This window comes from Thamnophis sirtalis, unplaced genomic scaffold (genome assembly GCF_051295495.1).
Source record: "Thamnophis sirtalis isolate CommonGarterSnake01/CBP01778 unplaced genomic scaffold, rThaSir2_p1.2 scaffold_9, whole genome shotgun sequence".
In the NCBI taxonomy this organism is placed as follows: Eukaryota; Metazoa; Chordata; class Lepidosauria; order Squamata; family Natricidae; genus Thamnophis; species Thamnophis sirtalis.
This window is the reverse complement of record NW_028261389.1, coordinates 76,647,433-76,666,499: the sequence shown is the minus strand read 5'-3', so window position 1 is coordinate 76,666,499 and position 19,067 is coordinate 76,647,433. Positions and strand designations below refer to the sequence as shown.

Here is a 19,067-nt window from a genome sequence, read left to right as displayed (position 1 = left end):
CTGCAGGCTACTGCTAGATCAGCAGGTCAGCGGTTCAAATCTCACCGGCTCAGGGTTGACTCAGCCTTCCATCCTTCCGAGGTGGGTAAAATGAGGACCCAGATTGTTGGGGGCAATATGCTGACTCTGTAAACCGCTTAGAGAGGCCTGAAAGGCCTATGAAGCGGTATATAAGTCTACTGCTATTGCTATTGCTATAATTCTAACTTTACTCACAAAATGAACCCTACTCAAGCGGAGGAGGCTTATAAGGCCATTAACTTGGTTAAAACAAGGTTCAAATTGCCCCCGTTAAAAATCAAATTGCCCCCCCCCCCCGTGGGCTGTGTGTCCGACGTTAGGAACCATTGATCTAGAGAGAGAAAGAAAATTGGAGGATAGATAGATGATAGATAGATAGATGATAGATAGATAGATAGATAGATAGATAGATAGATAGATAGATAGATAGATGATAGATAGATAAGATAAATAAGATAGATAGAGATAGGGATAGATAGATAGATGATAGATAGAGAGGGAGATAGATAGATATTCTCTATCTATCCCTCTCTGTCTGTCTATTTCATCTATCGAGCTCACCTATGTATCATCTATATCGTCCATCAATTTATTATCTATCATCTATCAATTTCAATCTCATCTGTATCTATATCATCCATTAATTTATTATCTATCATCTATTTCATCTATCCCATCTATCTATTTCATTATCAATCTCATCTATGTATTATCTATATATCATCCATCAATGTATTATCTATCATCTATATCCATCATCAATTTCATCTATTGATCTGTATCTATATCCATTATCCATCAATTTATTATCTATCATTATCTATATCTATCTAAATCAATATCTATATCTGTCTGTCTGTCTATCTATGTCTATATCTATCTATCTATCTATCTATCTATCTATCTATCTCTATCTATCATCTATCTATCTATATCTATCTATCTACATCTATCTATCTATCATCTATCTATCTATATCTATATCTATCTATCTATCTATCTATCTATCTATCTATCTATCTATCTATCTATCTATCTATATATATATATAAAAGTATCTATCATCTATCAATTTCATCTATTGATCTCATCTGTATCTATATCTATCATCCATCAATTTATTATCTATTATCTATCTATCTATCTATCTATCTATCTATCTATCTATCTATCTATCTATCTATCTATCTTATCTATCTATCTATCGTTCTTGGAAGAAAGGAGGGATGGATAAATGCATAATATTGCAAATGGCAAGCTGCAGGTGCTTGCAAAAACCTTTGCATTCCCCCCGCCCCCTGCCTGTCCCGTGCAAAAACTCCCTGCACGCTTTCCGAATGGCTCCAGCTCAAAAGGGAAAAAATCCCGATTTTTAGGACTCCTCCAGGCAAGCCTCGTGGCCACGCCCACCCCGGAAGAGAGGGAAGCAATCCTGGGCGAAGAAGGGAACTCGGAAGTCAAGGCAGCTCGTGTGAATCTGCCTTTCCCGATCGGCCAAAGCGGCAGCAATTCCACGGGAGCTTCCGTAGAGCTTTAAAATTAAGAGCAAGCTGGGATCTCTTCCTTGCGCGGGAATTCAGGATCGGGCGCTGTCCAACGGGGCGCGTTTTCAGCAAAGACCTGCAAAGGAGGCGAGAAGGGGAGATTTCTTTGGTTTTTAGCAGAAGTTAAGATCGCGCATCCTTTTACACAGTAGTTTGTTATTCATTCTCTTAAGTTGGGGCAAATGCTGCGTCTCTTTTCTCTCTACCGCGCAGGCAGATTTTGGGGGGCGGCGGGGAGAGATGGGATGAGAATAAGTATTTAAGGCAGCCTTTTGCATCCGTGGGTATTGTTCGCGTGTGAATACGGCACTGGTGATAAGGCAGAGGTTGAGGTTGCAAAAAGATGCCCGCGGAGATTTCATTACCTCTGTTGCTGTTGTTGTTTTTTTTCAAAAGAAAGAGCGGGGGGGGGAAGAGAAAGGGGGAGGGGAAAGAAAGAACGAAAGAAAGAAAGAAAGAAAGAAAGAAAGAAAGAAAAGGGGCGAGAGAAAGAGAGAAGGGGAGGAGGTAGAAAGAGAGAAAGAGAGAGAAAAAAGAAAGGGAAGAGAGAAAGAAGAGGGGCAGAAAGAGAGAAAGAAAGAAAGAAAGAAAAGGGGCGAGAGAAAGAAGGGGAGGAGGTAGAAAGAGAGAAAGAGAGAAAAAAGAAAGAGAAAGGGGAGAGAGAAAGAAGGGGAGAGGCAGAAAGAAAGAGAGAAAGAAAGAAAGAAAGAAAAGGGGTGAGAGAAAAAGAAGGGGAGGAGGTAGAAAGAGAGAAAGAGAGAGAAAAAAGAAAGAGAAAAGGGAGAGAGAGAGAAGGGGAGGGGCAGAAAGAAAGAGAGAGAGAGAGAAAGAAAGAGAAAGAAAGAACGAAAGAAAGAAAGAAAGAAAGAAAGAAAGAAAAAGGAAGAGAGAAAGAGAAGGGGAGGAGGTAGAAAGAGAGAAAGAGAGAGAAAAAAGAAAGAGAAAGGGGAGAGAGAGAGAAGGGGAGGGGCAGAAAGAAAGAGAGAGAAAGAAAAGGGGCGAGAGAAAGAGAAGGGGAGGAGGTAGAAAGAGAGAAAAAGAAAGAAGAAAAGGGGAGGGGACAGAAAGAAAGAGAGGAAAAGAAAGAAAGAAAAGAAAAGAAAGAAAGAAGAAGAAAAAGAAAGAAAGAAAGAGAAAGAAAGAAAGAAAGAAAGAAAGAAAAGGGGCGAGAGAAGGGGAGGAGGTAGAAAGAGAGAAAGAGAGAAAAAAGAAAGAAAACAAGAAAGAGAAAGGGAGAGAGAAAGAAGGGGGAGGGAGCAGAAAGAAAAAGAAAAGAAAGAAAGAAGGAAAGAAAGAAAGAAAGGGGGCGAGAGAAGGGGAGGAGGTAGAAAGAGAGAAAGGAGAAAAAAGAAAAGAAAACAAGAAAGAGAAAAGGGAGAGAGAAAGAAGGGGGAGGGAGCAGAAAGAAAAAGAAAAGAAAGAAAGAAGGAAAGAAAGAAAGAAAGGGGGCGAGAGAAAAGAGAAGGGGAGGAGGTAGAAAGAGAGAGAAAAAAAGAAAGAGAAAGGGGAGAAAGAAAGAAGGGGAGGGGGCAGAAAGAAAGAAGAGAAAGAAAGAAAAGAGAAAGGGGCGAGAGAAAGAGAGAAGAGATAAAAAAAGAAACTTCCCCCTCCTCCTCTCCCCCAGAGAGAAGAAGGGGGAGGGAGGAAAAAGAAAGAAGAAAGAAAAGAAAAGGGAGGGGAAAGAAAATGGAGAAGTAGTGGGTTTGAAGATTAATAAAGACAAAACAAAAATGTTGGTGAAAAATATAACAGAAAAACTAGAGTTTCTTCATCAGATGGCTCCTCGGGAGCTGAGTTTGCAGCCATTGGAATCAAACTCGAGAATGTGAGCGTTCAGCATATAATCAAGGAGATGGCGATGGAAATTAGGGGAATTGGTCTTACGTCCTCTTCTTCAAAACTTTGTTTCGTAGATGTGGCCTGATAACACTAATGATTCCGGTCCCTCCAGGCAAATGGGAGAGCCTCCACTAAAAAATCCAGTTGATTTGTTTCATTCGGGAGCCGTCGTGAAAATATGTGCTCCTATGGTGAGGTATTCAAAGTAAGTCACCCAGCTGGCTTTCACGGCTATGGCAAATCTAGAATTCCCCGTCTCCTGGTGATTGGGCCAAAGTCACCCAGCTGGCTTTCACGGCTATGGCAAATCTAGAATTCCCCGTCTCCTGGTGATTGGGCCAAAGTCACCCAGCTGGCTTTCATGGCTATGGCAGATCTAGAATTCCCTGTCTCCTGGTGATTGGGCCAAAGTCACCCAGCTGGCTTTCATGGCTATGGCAGATCTAGAACTCACGGTCTCCCGGTGATTGGGCCAAAGTCACCCAGCTGGCTTTCATGGCTATGGCAAATCTAGAATTCCCTATCTCCTGGTGATTGGGCCAAAGTCACCCAGCTGGCTTTCATGGCTATGGCAGATCTAGAATTCCCCGTCTCCTGGTGATTGGGCCAAAGTCACCCAGCTGGCTTTCGTGGTTATGGCAGATCTAGAATTCCCCGTCTCCTGGTGATTGGGCCAAAGTCACCCAGCTGGCTTTCGTGGTTATGGCAGATCTAGAATTCCCCGTCTCCTGGTGATTGGGCCAAAGTCACCCAGCTGGCTTTCGTGGCTATGGCAGATCTAGAATTCCCCGTCTCCTGGTGATTGGGCCAAAGTCACCCAGGCTTTCATGGCTATGGCAGATCTAGAATTCCCCGTCTCCTGGTGATTGGGCCAAAGTCACCCAGCTGGCTTTCATGGCTACGGCAGATCTAGAATTCCCTGTCTCCCGGCGATTGGTCCAAGGTCACCCAGCTGGCTTTCATGGCTATGGTTGGCACTAGAACTCACCGTCTCCCAGGTTTCCAGCCTTGTGCCTTAACTACTAGGCCGAACTGGCTCACTAAATACCTGCATAAAACGATCCAATTGCATGCAGTGTTTTCCAGAATAAAATAACGGTATTAATGAAAGGGATAAATAAATCATGTCCTTCTCTCGAATGCTTTTGTATTTGTAGATTGTCCTTCAGAACTTTAGTCAGGAAATACGGCTGCGATTTATGCTACACGCCAATGATCATTGCGGCTGATTTTGTCAGATCTTTGAAAGCCAGGCACAGTGAATTCACGACAAACCAAGGTGCGGTAGGTTGCGTATACATTCTCTCACCCCTCTGGAGCTTTTAAAATCCTTGTTTATAATCCTCCGGCATTTGCCCTCAAAATACCTTTTAGAAACTACACAAAATCTAATTTATAGCTCAGGAAGACGCTGATTAGGATCGAATCATTGCACAGAGAAATGAAACAATATGTTTGGTTTTGGACCTGGCATGTTGTTGCAATGAAGCCGAGAGTGATTTATTCAGTAAGAAAGACGGAGGGAACCAACCAGGTGTGATAGAGGAATCAGTTTAACACCTTGTAGTCCTAGGAAGTAAACCTTCAGTCTGTTGCACACCAGGTGTAAAATTGCTCTTCGGTCTACTTCTTCAAGTTAAATTATCCTTGGATCAAGGCCGCCTTCTTTTAGTAGGTTTGTAAAGCGTTAATTCTCCAGAAGTTCCCCAAAATATGGATCTCCATATACCAAGAACCTTGTAAAATAGCTGGGACTGGAAGGAGTTTCTAGTCAAAGATAGCCATTAAATTTTAAAGCAGCTGAGGTGAACAACTAAAAGTAGATGAAAAAAAATTCAAATTCAAGATACCTGGAGGGCAACAGATTAAAGAAAGCTTAGTATATAGGACTGCAGATTCACACTAAATTCTGGTTTGTTTGTTCCATCCATCTTCTTCTTCTATCTTCTTCTTCTCCCTCTAACTTCTTCTTCTTTCTTCTTCTTCTTCTTCTCCTTCTCCTTCTCCTTCTCCTTCTTCTTCTTCTTCTTCTTTGTATATATACACGTGTGTGTGTGTGTGTGTGTATATATATGTTTGTGTGTGTTTTTTTTATTTGTGCTGATAAATAAATAAATCAGCACAAATAAAAAACACAAATATAACAAAGGCAACAGTAAAAATATTGGGTTTCTGTCGTGATGGACTCTTGTGACGAGCTGATTGACAGATGATGGAAGCAGTTAGCTTCCTCCCATAATTGGGGCTTACCAGGGGTTGGGACTCTAAATATATATATCACTGATAACGGATAAGAGCCTGTGGCCTAATGGCTAAGATGTCTGCCTAGTATGTAATATAGCCCAGGTTCAAATCCCAGTAAGGGTATGGCTAGCTGATGAGAGCTAAATAGCTTGAAATAGATCTATACTAGTCTCCCTTTATTTATTTATCAGCACAAATAAAAACACACACACACACACACATATATATATGTGTGTGTGTGTGTGTTGTATTTGTACTTGTATTACTTGTATATAACAAAGGCAACAGTAAAAATATTGGGTTTCTGTCGTGATGGACTCTTGTGACGAGCCGATTGACAGATAATGGAAGCAGTTAGCTTCCTCCCATAATTGGGGCATACCAGGGGTTGTGACACTATATGTGTGTGTGTGTGCGTGTGTGTGTGCGTGTGTGTGTGCGTGCGCGTGCGTGCGCGTGTATGGCTCTGTGTGTGTGTGTGTGTGTGTGTGTGTGTGTGTGTGTGTGTGTGTGTGTGTATGTTCCACCATAACCTTTGAATGCCTCGAGCAACTTCAACCAAACTTGGTACGCAGGTGAATTACCCTCTGGAAACAAATACTGTGGGGGTAAGACACCCCTAAAACCCTTCGGTGTGTGTGTGCTGTTAAGATACAGCCTGTTGTGCCTTAAAATGGCTTCTACTGTACTGCCGTAAAATGGTTTCTACTGTACAGAGCAGTGGAGTTGCCATGGTAATGGCTTCACAGTACTCCACAAGGGGGCTCCCTCTGATAAGGGGGAAAATCCAACATTAGAAAGTACATTTGGTCTGAACATTTCCCCCCTATAAATAAATACCCGGGCAATGCCAGGTTATCAGCTAGTACTGAATAAAATCATCGCTGGCTTCATTCAGCATGGTTCTCCCTAGCTGGAATTCAGTGCTAGCAAACACACCAAACTGGTTCTCATTGAAGTTTCTAGAATGCATCTTCTTTCCTAAATAACAGAGATTATTTTTATTTATTACAATTCTTTTTTTTTTTTTACAGATGACCATCCATTGATTGTTCAGTTTGCTGCTAAAGAAGCACAGGTTTTAGCAGACGCAGCTGGCCTTGTTAGCCCATTTGCAGATGGCATAGATTTAAACTGCGGTTGCCCACAAAGGTAAGTCACCTGAGATTAAAAAATGGAAACAATTATCTCTCTTTCTCTTTTTTTTCCCCTCTCTGTATTTTTTCAAGGAGAATCCTCCCGACAAGTTTCAAATAAACAGAACATACAACTGAATATAATAGCAATTGCACTTAGACATATATACCTCTTCATAGTGTTTCACAGCCCTCCCTAAGCGGTTTACAGAGTCAGCATATTGCCCCCAGCGATCTGGGTCCTCATTTTATCGGCCACGAAAGGATGGAAATTTAAGTCAACCTTGAGCCGATGTTAATCGATCTGCGGGCGGTTGGCAGAATTAGTCTGCAATACTCCATTCTAACCATTGTGCCATCCCGGCTCTTAAAGTGGAGAGCATTTTGAATAAAACACAATCTTTATTGAAAATTTTTTTTGTGTGTGTGTGTGTGTGTGTGTTGTATTTGTGCTGATAAATAAATAAAGGGAGACTAGTATAGATCTATTTCAAGCTATTTAGCTCTCATCAGCTAGCCATACCCTTACTGGGATTTGAACCTGTGCTGTATTGCATCTTAGGCAGATGTGTTAACCATTATGCCACAGAGTTCTTCTCCTTATCAGCTGAGCCAGGGAGAAAGGTATATATTTAAAGTCACAACCCCTGGTATGCCCAAATATGGGAGGAAGTTCACTGCTTCCATTCTCTGTCCATCGGCTCGTCATAAGAGACCATCCAGACAGAAACCCAATATTTTTACTGTTGCCTTTGTTACATTTGTGTTGTATTTGTGCTGATAAATAAATATCAGTAATAAATATATATACATACATACATACACGTACGTACATACATATATACATATGTATTACACACACACACACACACACACACACACACACACTTCCATAGCTTTAACCAGAGTCTAAAATGGTGTTTCTTAACCTTGGCAACTTGAAGATGTGTGAACTTCAACTCCCAGAATTCCCCAGATAGCATGTTAATTTAAAGGATCCTTTTGAAAATGCCTCTAACGTAATATGTTTACGCCTGGGCAGAAAATTCAGGAGAAGGATCCTTGGGTGCTTAGGCAAATGCAAATAAATTCTTCTATGACATCAATTGCTAGTGTATCTTGCATATCTACGTATTGACTGTATGGAGAAGCGTTTCTTAAGGCAACTGCTGTTGTACTGATTTTTCGTACACTGTTATTCGCTTCCTTTACATTTGAAAATAGGTAAAGCTGCAAAGAATAGCAGTTAGACTTATATACCGCTTCATAGGGCTTTCAGCCCTCTCTAAGCGGTTTACAGAGTCAGCATATCGCCCCCACAGTCTGGGTCCTCATTTCACCCACCTCGGAAGGATGGAAGGCTGAGTTAACCTTGAGCCGGTGAGATTAGAACCACTGAACTGCAGATAACAGTCAGCTGAAGTGGCCTGCAGTACTGCACCCTAACCACTGCACCACCTTGGCTCTTTAAATTGGAAATTGGAGCTTTATAATATTTTTGGTTTAAATGTCCAATGAAGTAGTCTTTTTAGTGTAACGTGGTATGTCAGTGGTTCTCAACCTGTGGTCCACTGCCAATTACCTCCCATAGACCCGTTAGATCGCACAGGGTCGGCCTCCTCCGGGTTCCGTCTACCAGCCAATGCCATCTGGCTACCACCCGGGGGGGGGGCCTTCTCTGTAGCAGCTCCGGCCCTTTGGAATGAACTCCCCGTGGAGATCCGGACCCTCACCTCTCTCCAGGCCTTCCGGAAAGCTGTCAAAACCTGGCTGTGCTGGCAGGCCTGGGGTTGATGAGTTCCCCTCCCCTCTCGACTTGTATGGCTGTATGACTCTTGTGTATTTTAATTACGTGTATTGTGTTTGTATCCCCTTTCCCCTTTTGAGTTGTTGCCGCCCTGAGTCCCTCCCGGAGAAAGGCGGCATACAAATAAACTAAATCTTAAATCTTAATCTTAAAGGCTTGAAGAAATGTTAGGATTTAAATCTTGGGTTAAGTCTTGGTGGTCCATGGTCACAATAGGTATGTAAAACGGGGGTCCTCTATTGTTTTCTTCTAGGTGGGCCATGGCAGAAGGCTATGGTGCTTGCTTAATAAACAGACCACAACTGATACAAGAGATGGTGAGATCAGTAAGAAATCAAGTGGAAAAACCCACATTTTCAGTATCTATTAAGATACGGTAAGTCCTTTATAGATATAGATATATATACCCTGTTTCTCTGAAAATAATAGCAGTAGCAGTTAGACTTATATACCGCTTCATAGGGCTTTCAGCCCTCTCTAAACGGTTTACAGAGTCAGCATATCGCCCCCAACAACAATCCGGGTCCTCATTTTACCCACCTCGGAAGGATGGGAGGCTGAGTCAACCCTGAGCCGGTGAGATTTGAACAGCCGAACTGCAGAACTGCAGTCAGCTGAAGTAGCCTGCAGTGCTGCATTTAACCACTGCGCCATCTCGGCTCTTCCCTCCCTGGATAATAAGCCCAATCGGACTTTTGAGCACATGTGTTAAAATAAGCCCTCCCCAAAAATAAACCCTCCCTGAAAGTATTGCAACACAGCAGCAGCCATGAGGTGACCACACTCACCACCTCTTGCACCTCAAAAATAATAAGACCTCCCCGAAAATAAGGCCAAGCGCTTATTTCGGGGGTCAAAAGAAAACATACTCTGTCTTATTTTCGGGAAAGCACAGTATGTGTGTGAATTGCCTTATAGATGTGGTGGACAGCAGAAAAAATAAATAACATGTACTTTATTTATTGCCTACATAAGAAGATATTGCAAATTTATCCATTAAAAAGCGGTCTTTAATTCGTAACCATATGATTTAGTGAAAAATCAAGGCATTTGTATTACTCAGGAATAATACCGCAATAGCATAGGTAGCACTTATACACCGCTTCATAGCGCTCACAGCCCTCTCTGAGTGGTTTACAAATGTCAGCTTATTGCCCCTCAACAATCTGGGTCCTCATTTTACCGAGTGCAGAAGGATGGAAGGCTGAGTCAACCTTGAGCCAGTCAGGATCGAACTGCTGGCACTGGGCAGAGTCAGCCTGTAATGTTGCATTCTAACCTTTGTGCCACCAGGAAGGAGAATGAGGGAGGGAGAACAGAAGGAAGGATGGGAGGGAGGGAGGAATAGTAATAGCCCTTAGACTTATATACTGCTTCATAGTGCTTTTACAACCCTCTCTAAGTGGTTTACAGAGTCAGCGTATTGCCCCCAACAATCTGGGTCCTCATTTTACCCACCTCGGAAGGATGGAAGGCTGAGTCAACCTTAAGTCGGTCAGGATCGAACTCCTGGCAGTGGGCATAGAACTACCAGTACATATATATCATCTATAATTTCTCCCTCTCTCCCCCTCTCCGTTCTTAATTCTTCACTATATTATCACGCTAAGAAAATATTTTCACCTACTAGCTTACCATTTTTTTCTCTCCCGCATGGAACAAAAGGATCCATGGAGATCTAAAGAGAACTGTAGACCTGTGCCAAAAGGCAGAGTCAGCTGGCGTATCCTGGATCAGTGTCCATGGGAGAAGCGTAGAAGAAAGGCATCAGCCGGTGCACTACGATGCAATCAAGACAATTAAAGACACCGTCTCGGTACCGGTAGTAGCTAACGGCGATGTGAAATCCCTGAAAGATGTGGAGGCCATTCATCAAAGAACAGGAGTTAATGGTGAGAACAACCTTGGTTTTTCTGATTGTTTTTCTCCCCCGATGCTTGTTTCTAGTAATGCTGTGTGTATGTGTGTGTGTGTGTGTGTGTGTGTGTGTGTGTTCCAGCATAACTCTGGAACGCCTTGAGCAATTTCAACCAAACTTGGTACACAGATGACTTACTCTCTGGAAAAAAATACTGTGGGGGTAAGACACCCCTAATACTCCTCAGGGTGTGTGTTCTGTTAAGATACAGACTGTTGTGCCTTAAAATGGCTTCCACCGTACTGCCGTAAAATGGCTTCTACTGTACAGCGCAGTGGAGTTGCCATGGTAATGGCTTCACAGTACTCCACAAGGGGATTCCCTCTAGTAAGGGGGAAAATCCAACGTCAGAAATTACGTTTGGTCCGGACATTTTCATCAAGGCTTTATTTTTGAGGACAAATGTATAGCATCTGGGGGTACAGGGAAAACATTTGGAACTAATTTAATTGTCGCCGAAATCAGGGGGTTCCCCGTCTAATATAGGATTAGGATAAATAAATACCCAGGCAACATCAGGTTATCAGCTAGTAGCTATATAAGGAGCTCATTTAGTCAAATCTATCTCCCTCTGTTAATCATCTGAATTTTTCAGAAGGCTACCGTTCTGCTTCTAGTATCTTCAATATTACTGTTAACCAATTCCTCTAGTTCCCAGCATTTCGAAACTTTTTAATAAATAAGGGATTATGATGCTCCTTAAGTAGGTCATGCAACTTCTCCAGCTCTTTCAAATGTGCATCACCTTCAAGAGATTGGTGAGCAATCCATGTTCACTGACCCCTTTGCATTTTGTGACTTCTCAAGCCCCCCCACCCACACCAATACCCGCTTGTCCAAAGTTGGCAATATGCATTTTGAGGATTTGAAGCGGTGGTGAAATTCAATTTTTTTTTACTACTGGTTCTGTGGGCGCGGCTTGGTGGGCGTGGCAGGGGAAGGATACTGCAAAATCTCCATTCTCTCCCCATTCCAGGGGAAGGATACTGCAAAATCTCCATTCCCTCCCCACTCCAGGGGAAGGATACTGCAAAATCCTCATTCCTACCCCATTCCAGGGGAAGGATACTGTAAAATCTCCATTCACTCCCCATTCCAGGGGAAGGATACTGCAAAATCCCCATTCACTCCCCACTCCAGGGGAAGGATACTGTAAAATCTCCATTCCCTCCCCACTCCAGGGGAAGGATATTGCAAAATCTCCATTCCCTCCCCACTCCAGGGGAATAGTTACTGCAAAATCTCCATTCCCTCTCCACTCCAGGAGAAGGATACTGTAAAATCTTCCATTCCCTCCCCACTCCAGGGGAAGGATACTGTAAAATCTCCATTCCCATCCCATTCCAGGAGAAGGATACTGCAAAATCCCCATTCCCTCTCCACTCCAGGGGAAGGATACTGTACAATCTCCATTCCCATCCCATTCCAGGAGAAGGATACTGCAAAATCCCCATTCCCTCCCAATTCCAGGGGAAGGATATTGCAAAATCTTCATTCTCTCCCCACTCCAGGGGAAGGATATTGCAAAATCTTCATTCCCTCTCCACTCCAGCAGAAGGATACTGCAAAATCTCCATTCCCACCCCACTCTGCGGCCAGCCAGAGGTGGCATTTGCTGGTACTCCGAACTACTCAAAATTTCCACTGCTGGTTCTCCAGAACCTGCTGGATTTCACCCCTGATTTGAAGTGTGCCATCTTCAAGTTGCCAAGGTTGGGAAAGATTTAGACTCGGGAAAGGAAGAATAAAAAACCTGGTCTAATCTTTTTTCCATCAACACCACTTCTTCTTCTAGTACAAATTTTCTGGGGGGGAAAAATAGTACAGCCGCGGACACTATCGGTGGATATCCCAAAAAATATTCATTCCAGCTTTAGGATAAATTAAACACGTATTTGTGGTTTTCTGAAAATATATTTGTTTTCCTTTTGTAGGCGTCATGGTTGCGAGAGGGCTTTTAGCCAATCCAGCTTTATTTGCAGGATATGAAGAGACCCCTCTGCAGTGTGTCCAGGATTGGGTGGACATAGCCCTTGACCAGGGTGTCCCTTTCACCTGCTTTCATCATCATTTAATGTACATGCTCGAGAGGGTGACTTCGAAGCAAGAAAAGAAGATTTTTAACGTTTTATCAAGTACGTCTGCTGTTCTGGACTACCTTAGAGATAATTATGGAATTCGGTAGCCTCCTAGATCTTTTTAACCACGAGAAGACCAAGCTTATTATCTTAAGTTGTGGGCGTCTACGGTGGCTTTTCCTACTCAAGGATTTCAGTGTGTGCATTTATACGAAGTTGGCATTTTCTTATGAGCAAATGGTGAAGAAAAGCAGCGAGCATCGATAGGTTTATTCAGCCTTCATCGGCGGCTGATAGGTGCAAACTGTGAACCATAATCTCAAGTTGATGTTTGGGGTTCCAAGTAATAGATCCATATCAAGCAAAACTTCAAGGCAGGTTGGTTCCTCAAAGAATAACTTTATTGGCAATATCATATTGGCACATATCTGGAGTAAACAGACTCTGAAAAGTCCCACAATTTTTCACCTAATTAAAAGTTCTTCCCTCAACCCCAAACAATCGGTCACATGGTCCAATCAAGGCGCTGTCTGGTGGTCTGGTCAAATCACTCCTCCTTCCTCCGACCAGGTGTGAGAATGACCTTGCTTCCCAAGAGAAAGTATTTTGTTTTGACTACACAGCCCCAGATATCTCTAATCCCCTATCCCTCAGCTCCAGTGTGGCAGCATTGAAGCTGCAAGGTGGTTTCGGCCAGACCAGCTTCGAGGTTGACCGTTGGTTTGTTTGGACCAAGCGCAGCTATAGATATGGCTATAATATACAAAGATACTGATGACAATCACATATACGGGTGATCCTTGACGTGCAACCACAATTGAGCTCAGAAATTTATGTTGCTAAACAAGACAGTGGTTAAGTGACTTTTGTCCCATATTAAGACCTTTCTTGCCACAGCTGTTAAATGAATGACCGCAGTTGTTAAGCTAGTAATCCCGGTTGTTAAGTGAATCTGGCTTCCCTTTGCTCGTTAGAAGGTCACAAAAGGTGATCACAAGACCCTGGGACGTTGCAACCGTCATAAATCTGAGCCAGTTGCCAACATCCCAATTTTGATCATGTGACCATAGGGTGATGCAATAGCCATCAAAGTGAGTCATAAGTCACTTTTTTCAGTGCCGTAGTAACTACAAATGGTTGTAAGTTGAGGAATACCTGTAATTCTCCTCCTCCTCTTCCAGTATCCTACATTCCTTTTAGCAGAGATTAATATCTACGAGCTGATTAAAAACTTCCCCTGTTAATAATTCTAGATAATAATCATTCTTTGGAAGGAGTGTACTTTTGGAATATATTTGAATGATCATAGCTTGCTGAATTTCTTTGATCATGCTATAGTCCCAAAGGTGCTTTTCGAAAGGCAACTGGGCTTTCTGTTTTTTCTTTGAAGACGTTTCGTTTCTCATCCAAGAAGCTTCTTCGGCTCTGACTATAGTTCGTCAGAGAGCTGAAATAGCTTCTTGGATGAGAAGCGAAACACCTGCAAAGAAAAGCAAGAAAGTCCAGTTGCCTCTTGAAAAACCACCTTTGTGACAACCATGACCTGGATGACTGAGAATCACACTGTAGTAAATGTTGTGGCCCAGCAGGAGCCATTGGAGTTTCCACCAGACTCCGACAGCGAGGGGCCCTATGAGTCGGCCCTGGAGGATGTGGAGGACCCTGGACAGGGTTCCGACTCCGAGCAGGGCGCAGAGAAACTGGTTGGCCACCAGGGGGCGCCCGAGCCTTGGATCAGTGGGGAGGAGACAAGGGAGAGTGATCCAGAAACCAACAGTGAGTTGTTCCGGGATGCACGCCGTCGAAGAACTACTCAGCAACAACTACGCAATTACAGGAGGTAATTACGCTCAGCTGATGGTCATTAGGCTCCTCTCCAGACTATAAAAGACTGCTTGTGCCACGCCTTTCTTGCAGAAGTCAACGCTTTGACTAAAGAGAAACTAACTTGGCAGGCTGGATTGCTGCCAGAGTTTGTCTGAATTGCTGCCAAGGTTTGTTGGAATTGCTGCCAAGGTCCTTATCTGTTTGTTTACTTGGCTTTCAGCCACCGAGAGTCTGGTCTTGCTATTAAAGGACATTCCCATTAAGCTTGTCTCGGCTTTCGTTACCGGATGGAGGATGGGGTCAGAAAAAGTGAATATAGTAGATTTCTAAAGAAATATAGTAGTTTTCTGGAGAAACATCAGGTCGAAGACCACCCTAAATTTTTATTCTGCAGTTTTATCTCTACTTGCAAAATCAGGTGTCAATTCATGAGACTTGTTATCAAATAAACATGCATGAGATTGTATTTATCAACCTACATCCGTTCAAAGTTGCTTCATGTACATGCCACACCTCTTAATCTTGGAATAATCCTGTTGTGCAGGTAGTCCTAGAGTCACCACCATTTGTTACGTGCCATTTGAAGTTACAGCACTGAAAAAAAGTGACTTATGACTGTTTTTCACACAACCATTGCAGCTGCTCCATAGTCACGTGATCAAAATTCAGGCAACTGGCCTGAATTGCTCCAGGGTCATCACTTGCAACCTTCTGACGAGGAAAGCCAGATTCACTTAACAACCATGTTAATAACTGCAATGGTTCAGTTAACAACTGTGGCAAGAAAAGTCACAAAATGAGCCAAAACTCAGTGAACTGTTTTGTTTAGCAACAGAAATTTGGGGCTCAATTGGGGATCGTAAGGCAAGGACTACCTGTATTTGTAATTTAAGGCAGGGGTCCTAAATTTTCGATATGCGTTTCTGGGTGGAGTAATTACAACTAGTGTGTATGGAAAATCAGGTTGAATAAAGGATGGAGAGATATAATTAATAAAGGTGTAGTTTAGTTTTAATTGCGCCAATCCACGATTACTAGTTTGGGAACACCTCAGCTGCTGTTGTTGCCATCCTACATGTTCCCATTCAACAGCTCAGATTTCAAGCTACTAGTCCTCATCCTTGCCAATTGGACTACACCAGGGTATGTAATCCCAATCCACTAAGAGAAAAAACCTATACGTTTACTAAAAAAAAAGGGCCAGGGAAAATGGGTGGATGATAGAAAGCTACAGAGAAGCTATAAATAACTATAGTATGGGGGGGAAATGAAAATTGGTCGTAAGATTAACATTTTAGTTGACTTTGATGTTACCTAGTTTGGGTAATGAAATGTCTGCAAGAAAACAAGCAAGCTCAGAGAGTACCAAGGACCCTTCAGATAAAATCAATTTAAAACAATCTTGTTTTGGATAGCAATAGCACTTAGACTTATAGTTTTACAAATACCTTTAAATCAAATAGTTGTTGATGATTGGAATAACTATTGGTACATGTTTGACTTTTGCTAGAGGGTTGCAAAAATGTGTCATTTCTTGTTTATTGTGACAATGCCCTATTTATTCCTTTGTATGCAAGCCATCTGGAATTTCCTATTTGATTAAGGTAGTGGGATTATTAAATAAGAACAGGTATTGAAATGGGAAAAAAAAATTTAAAAATAATGAAGCTGTTGTCAGCCTCCTCCTGGTGATTTTGTGTAGACGTCCATGTTTCCATAGAAAAATTTGCCTTCTCAGATGTTTTTTCAACTCTGACCTAGCTTAATTTTGTGGACTAGATCAGCTAGTTTCAAATAAAGAAAAACAAATTTGGGGGATGTTACTCAGCAATTGTCCGCACTCCTAAAAATAACAATATTCCATAACAGTGTGGATAGATTTATTCAGCATAACAACTGCGATGAATACATAAATAATACCTATGCAATCCTTACAACAGTGTTAGGACCCCGTATTTTGTTCAACATCACTGAAAATTGATAGGTGACACAGTCCGTATATGAAATGTAACCATTCTATAATAGTTGGTAAAAATGCAGGGGGATCCCCCCCCCCAAAGTACCAATGTCATTGGGGGGGGGGATCCCAATTTTCCTCATCAGTTCTAGTTTGAAGCTGCTTAGCTTGATCTAGCCAGCTTTCAAAGAGTTGGTAGGAAAATCCATCCCATTCAACTCCAAACTGGGAGAAAGAAGCTGGAAACAACATGGAGGCTGATTGGAAAGAAAGTTTATTGATAAACAAAACCACACCACAAAGACAGCATGCAGTTCTGGGTCAGCTAAACAACTAGCTGAGTGAAAGGAAGGGTTCTTATACCGGTTCTGTTTTTGTTTTTTTAAGTTTGGGATTTGTGCAATATGGGCTTTGTGTTTCTAAAGAAGGTGTTGAGTTGGGTTGTGTGGCTGGTGGCTTATATATCCTGTGCTGGATTTTGAGAGAGGGGCTACTCATTATAATGCTATTTGCTTTTGTTAGCTATCAAACTTTGCTGTATGGCAGGGGTTCCCAACCTTTTCTACACCCCGCACCCCTAGAATGTTTCCGATATATTCTCGCACCCCTTACAAAATGATATGCATATCATTTGCCTATAATTATGCATATACACTATAGTTTTGAAAACTTTTAAACCCAAGTTTTCTCCCCCCTCCCCAGAATATCGTCTCGCACGCTTATAAGAGGTCTTGAAATATCTTGTCTTGAATGGACTTCTGCTGGGAGTATTAGCTTTGTTTGTGAATGGGGCCATCTAGATAGTCGGCTTCCTCTTACAATAACCTCCTTATCTCCTTAAGTCAGTGGTTCCCAACGTGGGGGGCAATTTGATTTTTAATGGGGACAATTTGAATCTTTTTTTTTTTGTAAAGTTTTTTTTTTTCCTTTCAAATTAATTCTTAGATATACATTCTTGTAATTGCTATTTAACATTTGTCAATTCATATCATTTTTGCGCCTACATATTTACATTTTGGTGTTTTCTTATTTCCCCTCCCGCTAATTTAATTATGGGTCATCTGAGATATTTATTTCATGTTTTGTTCCTTTTTCTTTCTATTTACATTTTTTTCAAGCCAGTCATAAAATCGCTCCCATGTCCTGTAAGTACACGGATTCCTCTTAGTCCTTAATTCTCAATGTCAACCTGTTCATTTCTGCAGAGTCTAATATTTTCTTTATTATACTCCCCTTCTGATGGGATTTTGCCTGCTTTCCAATTTTGTGCAAATACAATTCTAGCTGCTCTTACAGGGGGGCATTTTGAATCTTGTTTAAAACAAGTTAATGGCCTTTTAGGCTTCCTCCACACGAGTAGAGTTCGCTTCTTGAGTAAAGTTAGAATTATATAATCAGGATTTTAAAGAGGCTTAGGTGGGCCATGGCTAAAAAAAGGTTGGGAACCACTGCCTTAAGTGCTGGCATCTACTAAGAAAGACTTGGGGGCTGCTTTCTGCTGTTGAAAGAAATGTCCTTCTGGGTTCAGCTCCAAGTGGGGAAGAAGACACTGGAGACGTGGAGGCTGCTTGGAAAGATGGTTTATTGTTGGACAGGGCCACATGGCTTGAGCCCTGATCAGAAAAGGTGATCACGTTTCAATGTTGATGGAGAAGAAGAGAGAAGGGGTTGAGGAAGGGGCTTGCTAGGCTTTTATACCCTGTTCAGTCCCACCTCTCTGTTTCCTGTTCCTGTGTAAGAAATGTATTCTGATTGGTTGTCAAACTTCCATGGTGCCATGCAGGGGGCTACTCTCTAGGCTGTGATGAGTTCTCAGTTGCCTTGTGGTCAGTTGAGTAATATCCCTTCCCCCTGCAGCCGCAGTGGAGAAGTCTTTATTATGTAAAGTGGGCTAGCCTGCCCATCTTAGCTGGGGATGGGCAGAAAGCTATAGGCAACTATTCTGTCATTTGAAACATGTTTCTTTTCACATCCAGAGAAATATTCTGCCTTTTCAATATTTCCTAGGATATTTCATTTTTCTGGGAGAGGGCTGGGTGATAACTTCCCACACTGCCACAAAGAACATGTTTCTCCATTTCTCCTTTAGGGGAAATAGATGATAGATAGATAGATAGATATAGATGATAGATAGATAGATTGATTGATAGATAGATGATAGATAGATTGATAGATTGATAGATAGATGATAGATTGATAGATTGATAGATTGATAGATTGATAGATAGATGATAGATAGATAGATGATAGATAGAAAGATAGATAGATAGATAGATAGATAGATGATAGATTGATTGATTGATAGATGATAGATAGATTGATAGATAGATAGATGATAGATTGATTGATAGATAGATAGATAGATGATAGATTGATTGATAGATAGATTGATAGATAGATTGATTGATTGATTGATTGATTGATAGATGATAGATAGATAGATGATAGATAGATTAGGTAGGTAGGTAGGTAGGTAGGTAGGTAGGTAGATATAATATATATGATATATTATGATATATCAAAATATTTCATTTTTCTATCTAGGAAGAGGGGGCTTCCCACAGAAGTGTAAATTTAGGGCCCCCAAGGGAACCTCCTCAGCCTGCAACAAGCAAGCCAGCCAGCCTTGCAAACGGATACCCCACACACCCGCGTTGTAATCCACTGGATTCCCTCAGATCCCCACTGCAACGTGT

At 42.0% G+C, this 19,067-nt stretch overlaps 1 protein-coding gene across 1 annotated transcript; it reads left to right on the top strand.

Annotated features, from left to right (window-relative positions):
• Positions 1 to 3,416: 3,416 nt before the first annotated feature.
• DUS4L (dihydrouridine synthase 4 like) lies at positions 3,417 to 13,974 on the top strand. The gene is made up of 6 exons (XM_087722329.1): positions 3,417 to 3,609; positions 4,562 to 4,683; positions 6,683 to 6,800; positions 8,845 to 8,967; positions 10,257 to 10,483; positions 12,444 to 13,974. Exons 1-6 carry the CDS (start codon positions 3,479 to 3,481, stop codon positions 12,692 to 12,694), a joined length of 972 nt encoding a protein of 323 aa, XP_087578455.1. The 5' UTR covers positions 3,417 to 3,478; the 3' UTR covers positions 12,695 to 13,974.
• The last annotated feature ends 5,093 nt before the right edge of the window (positions 13,975 to 19,067 follow it).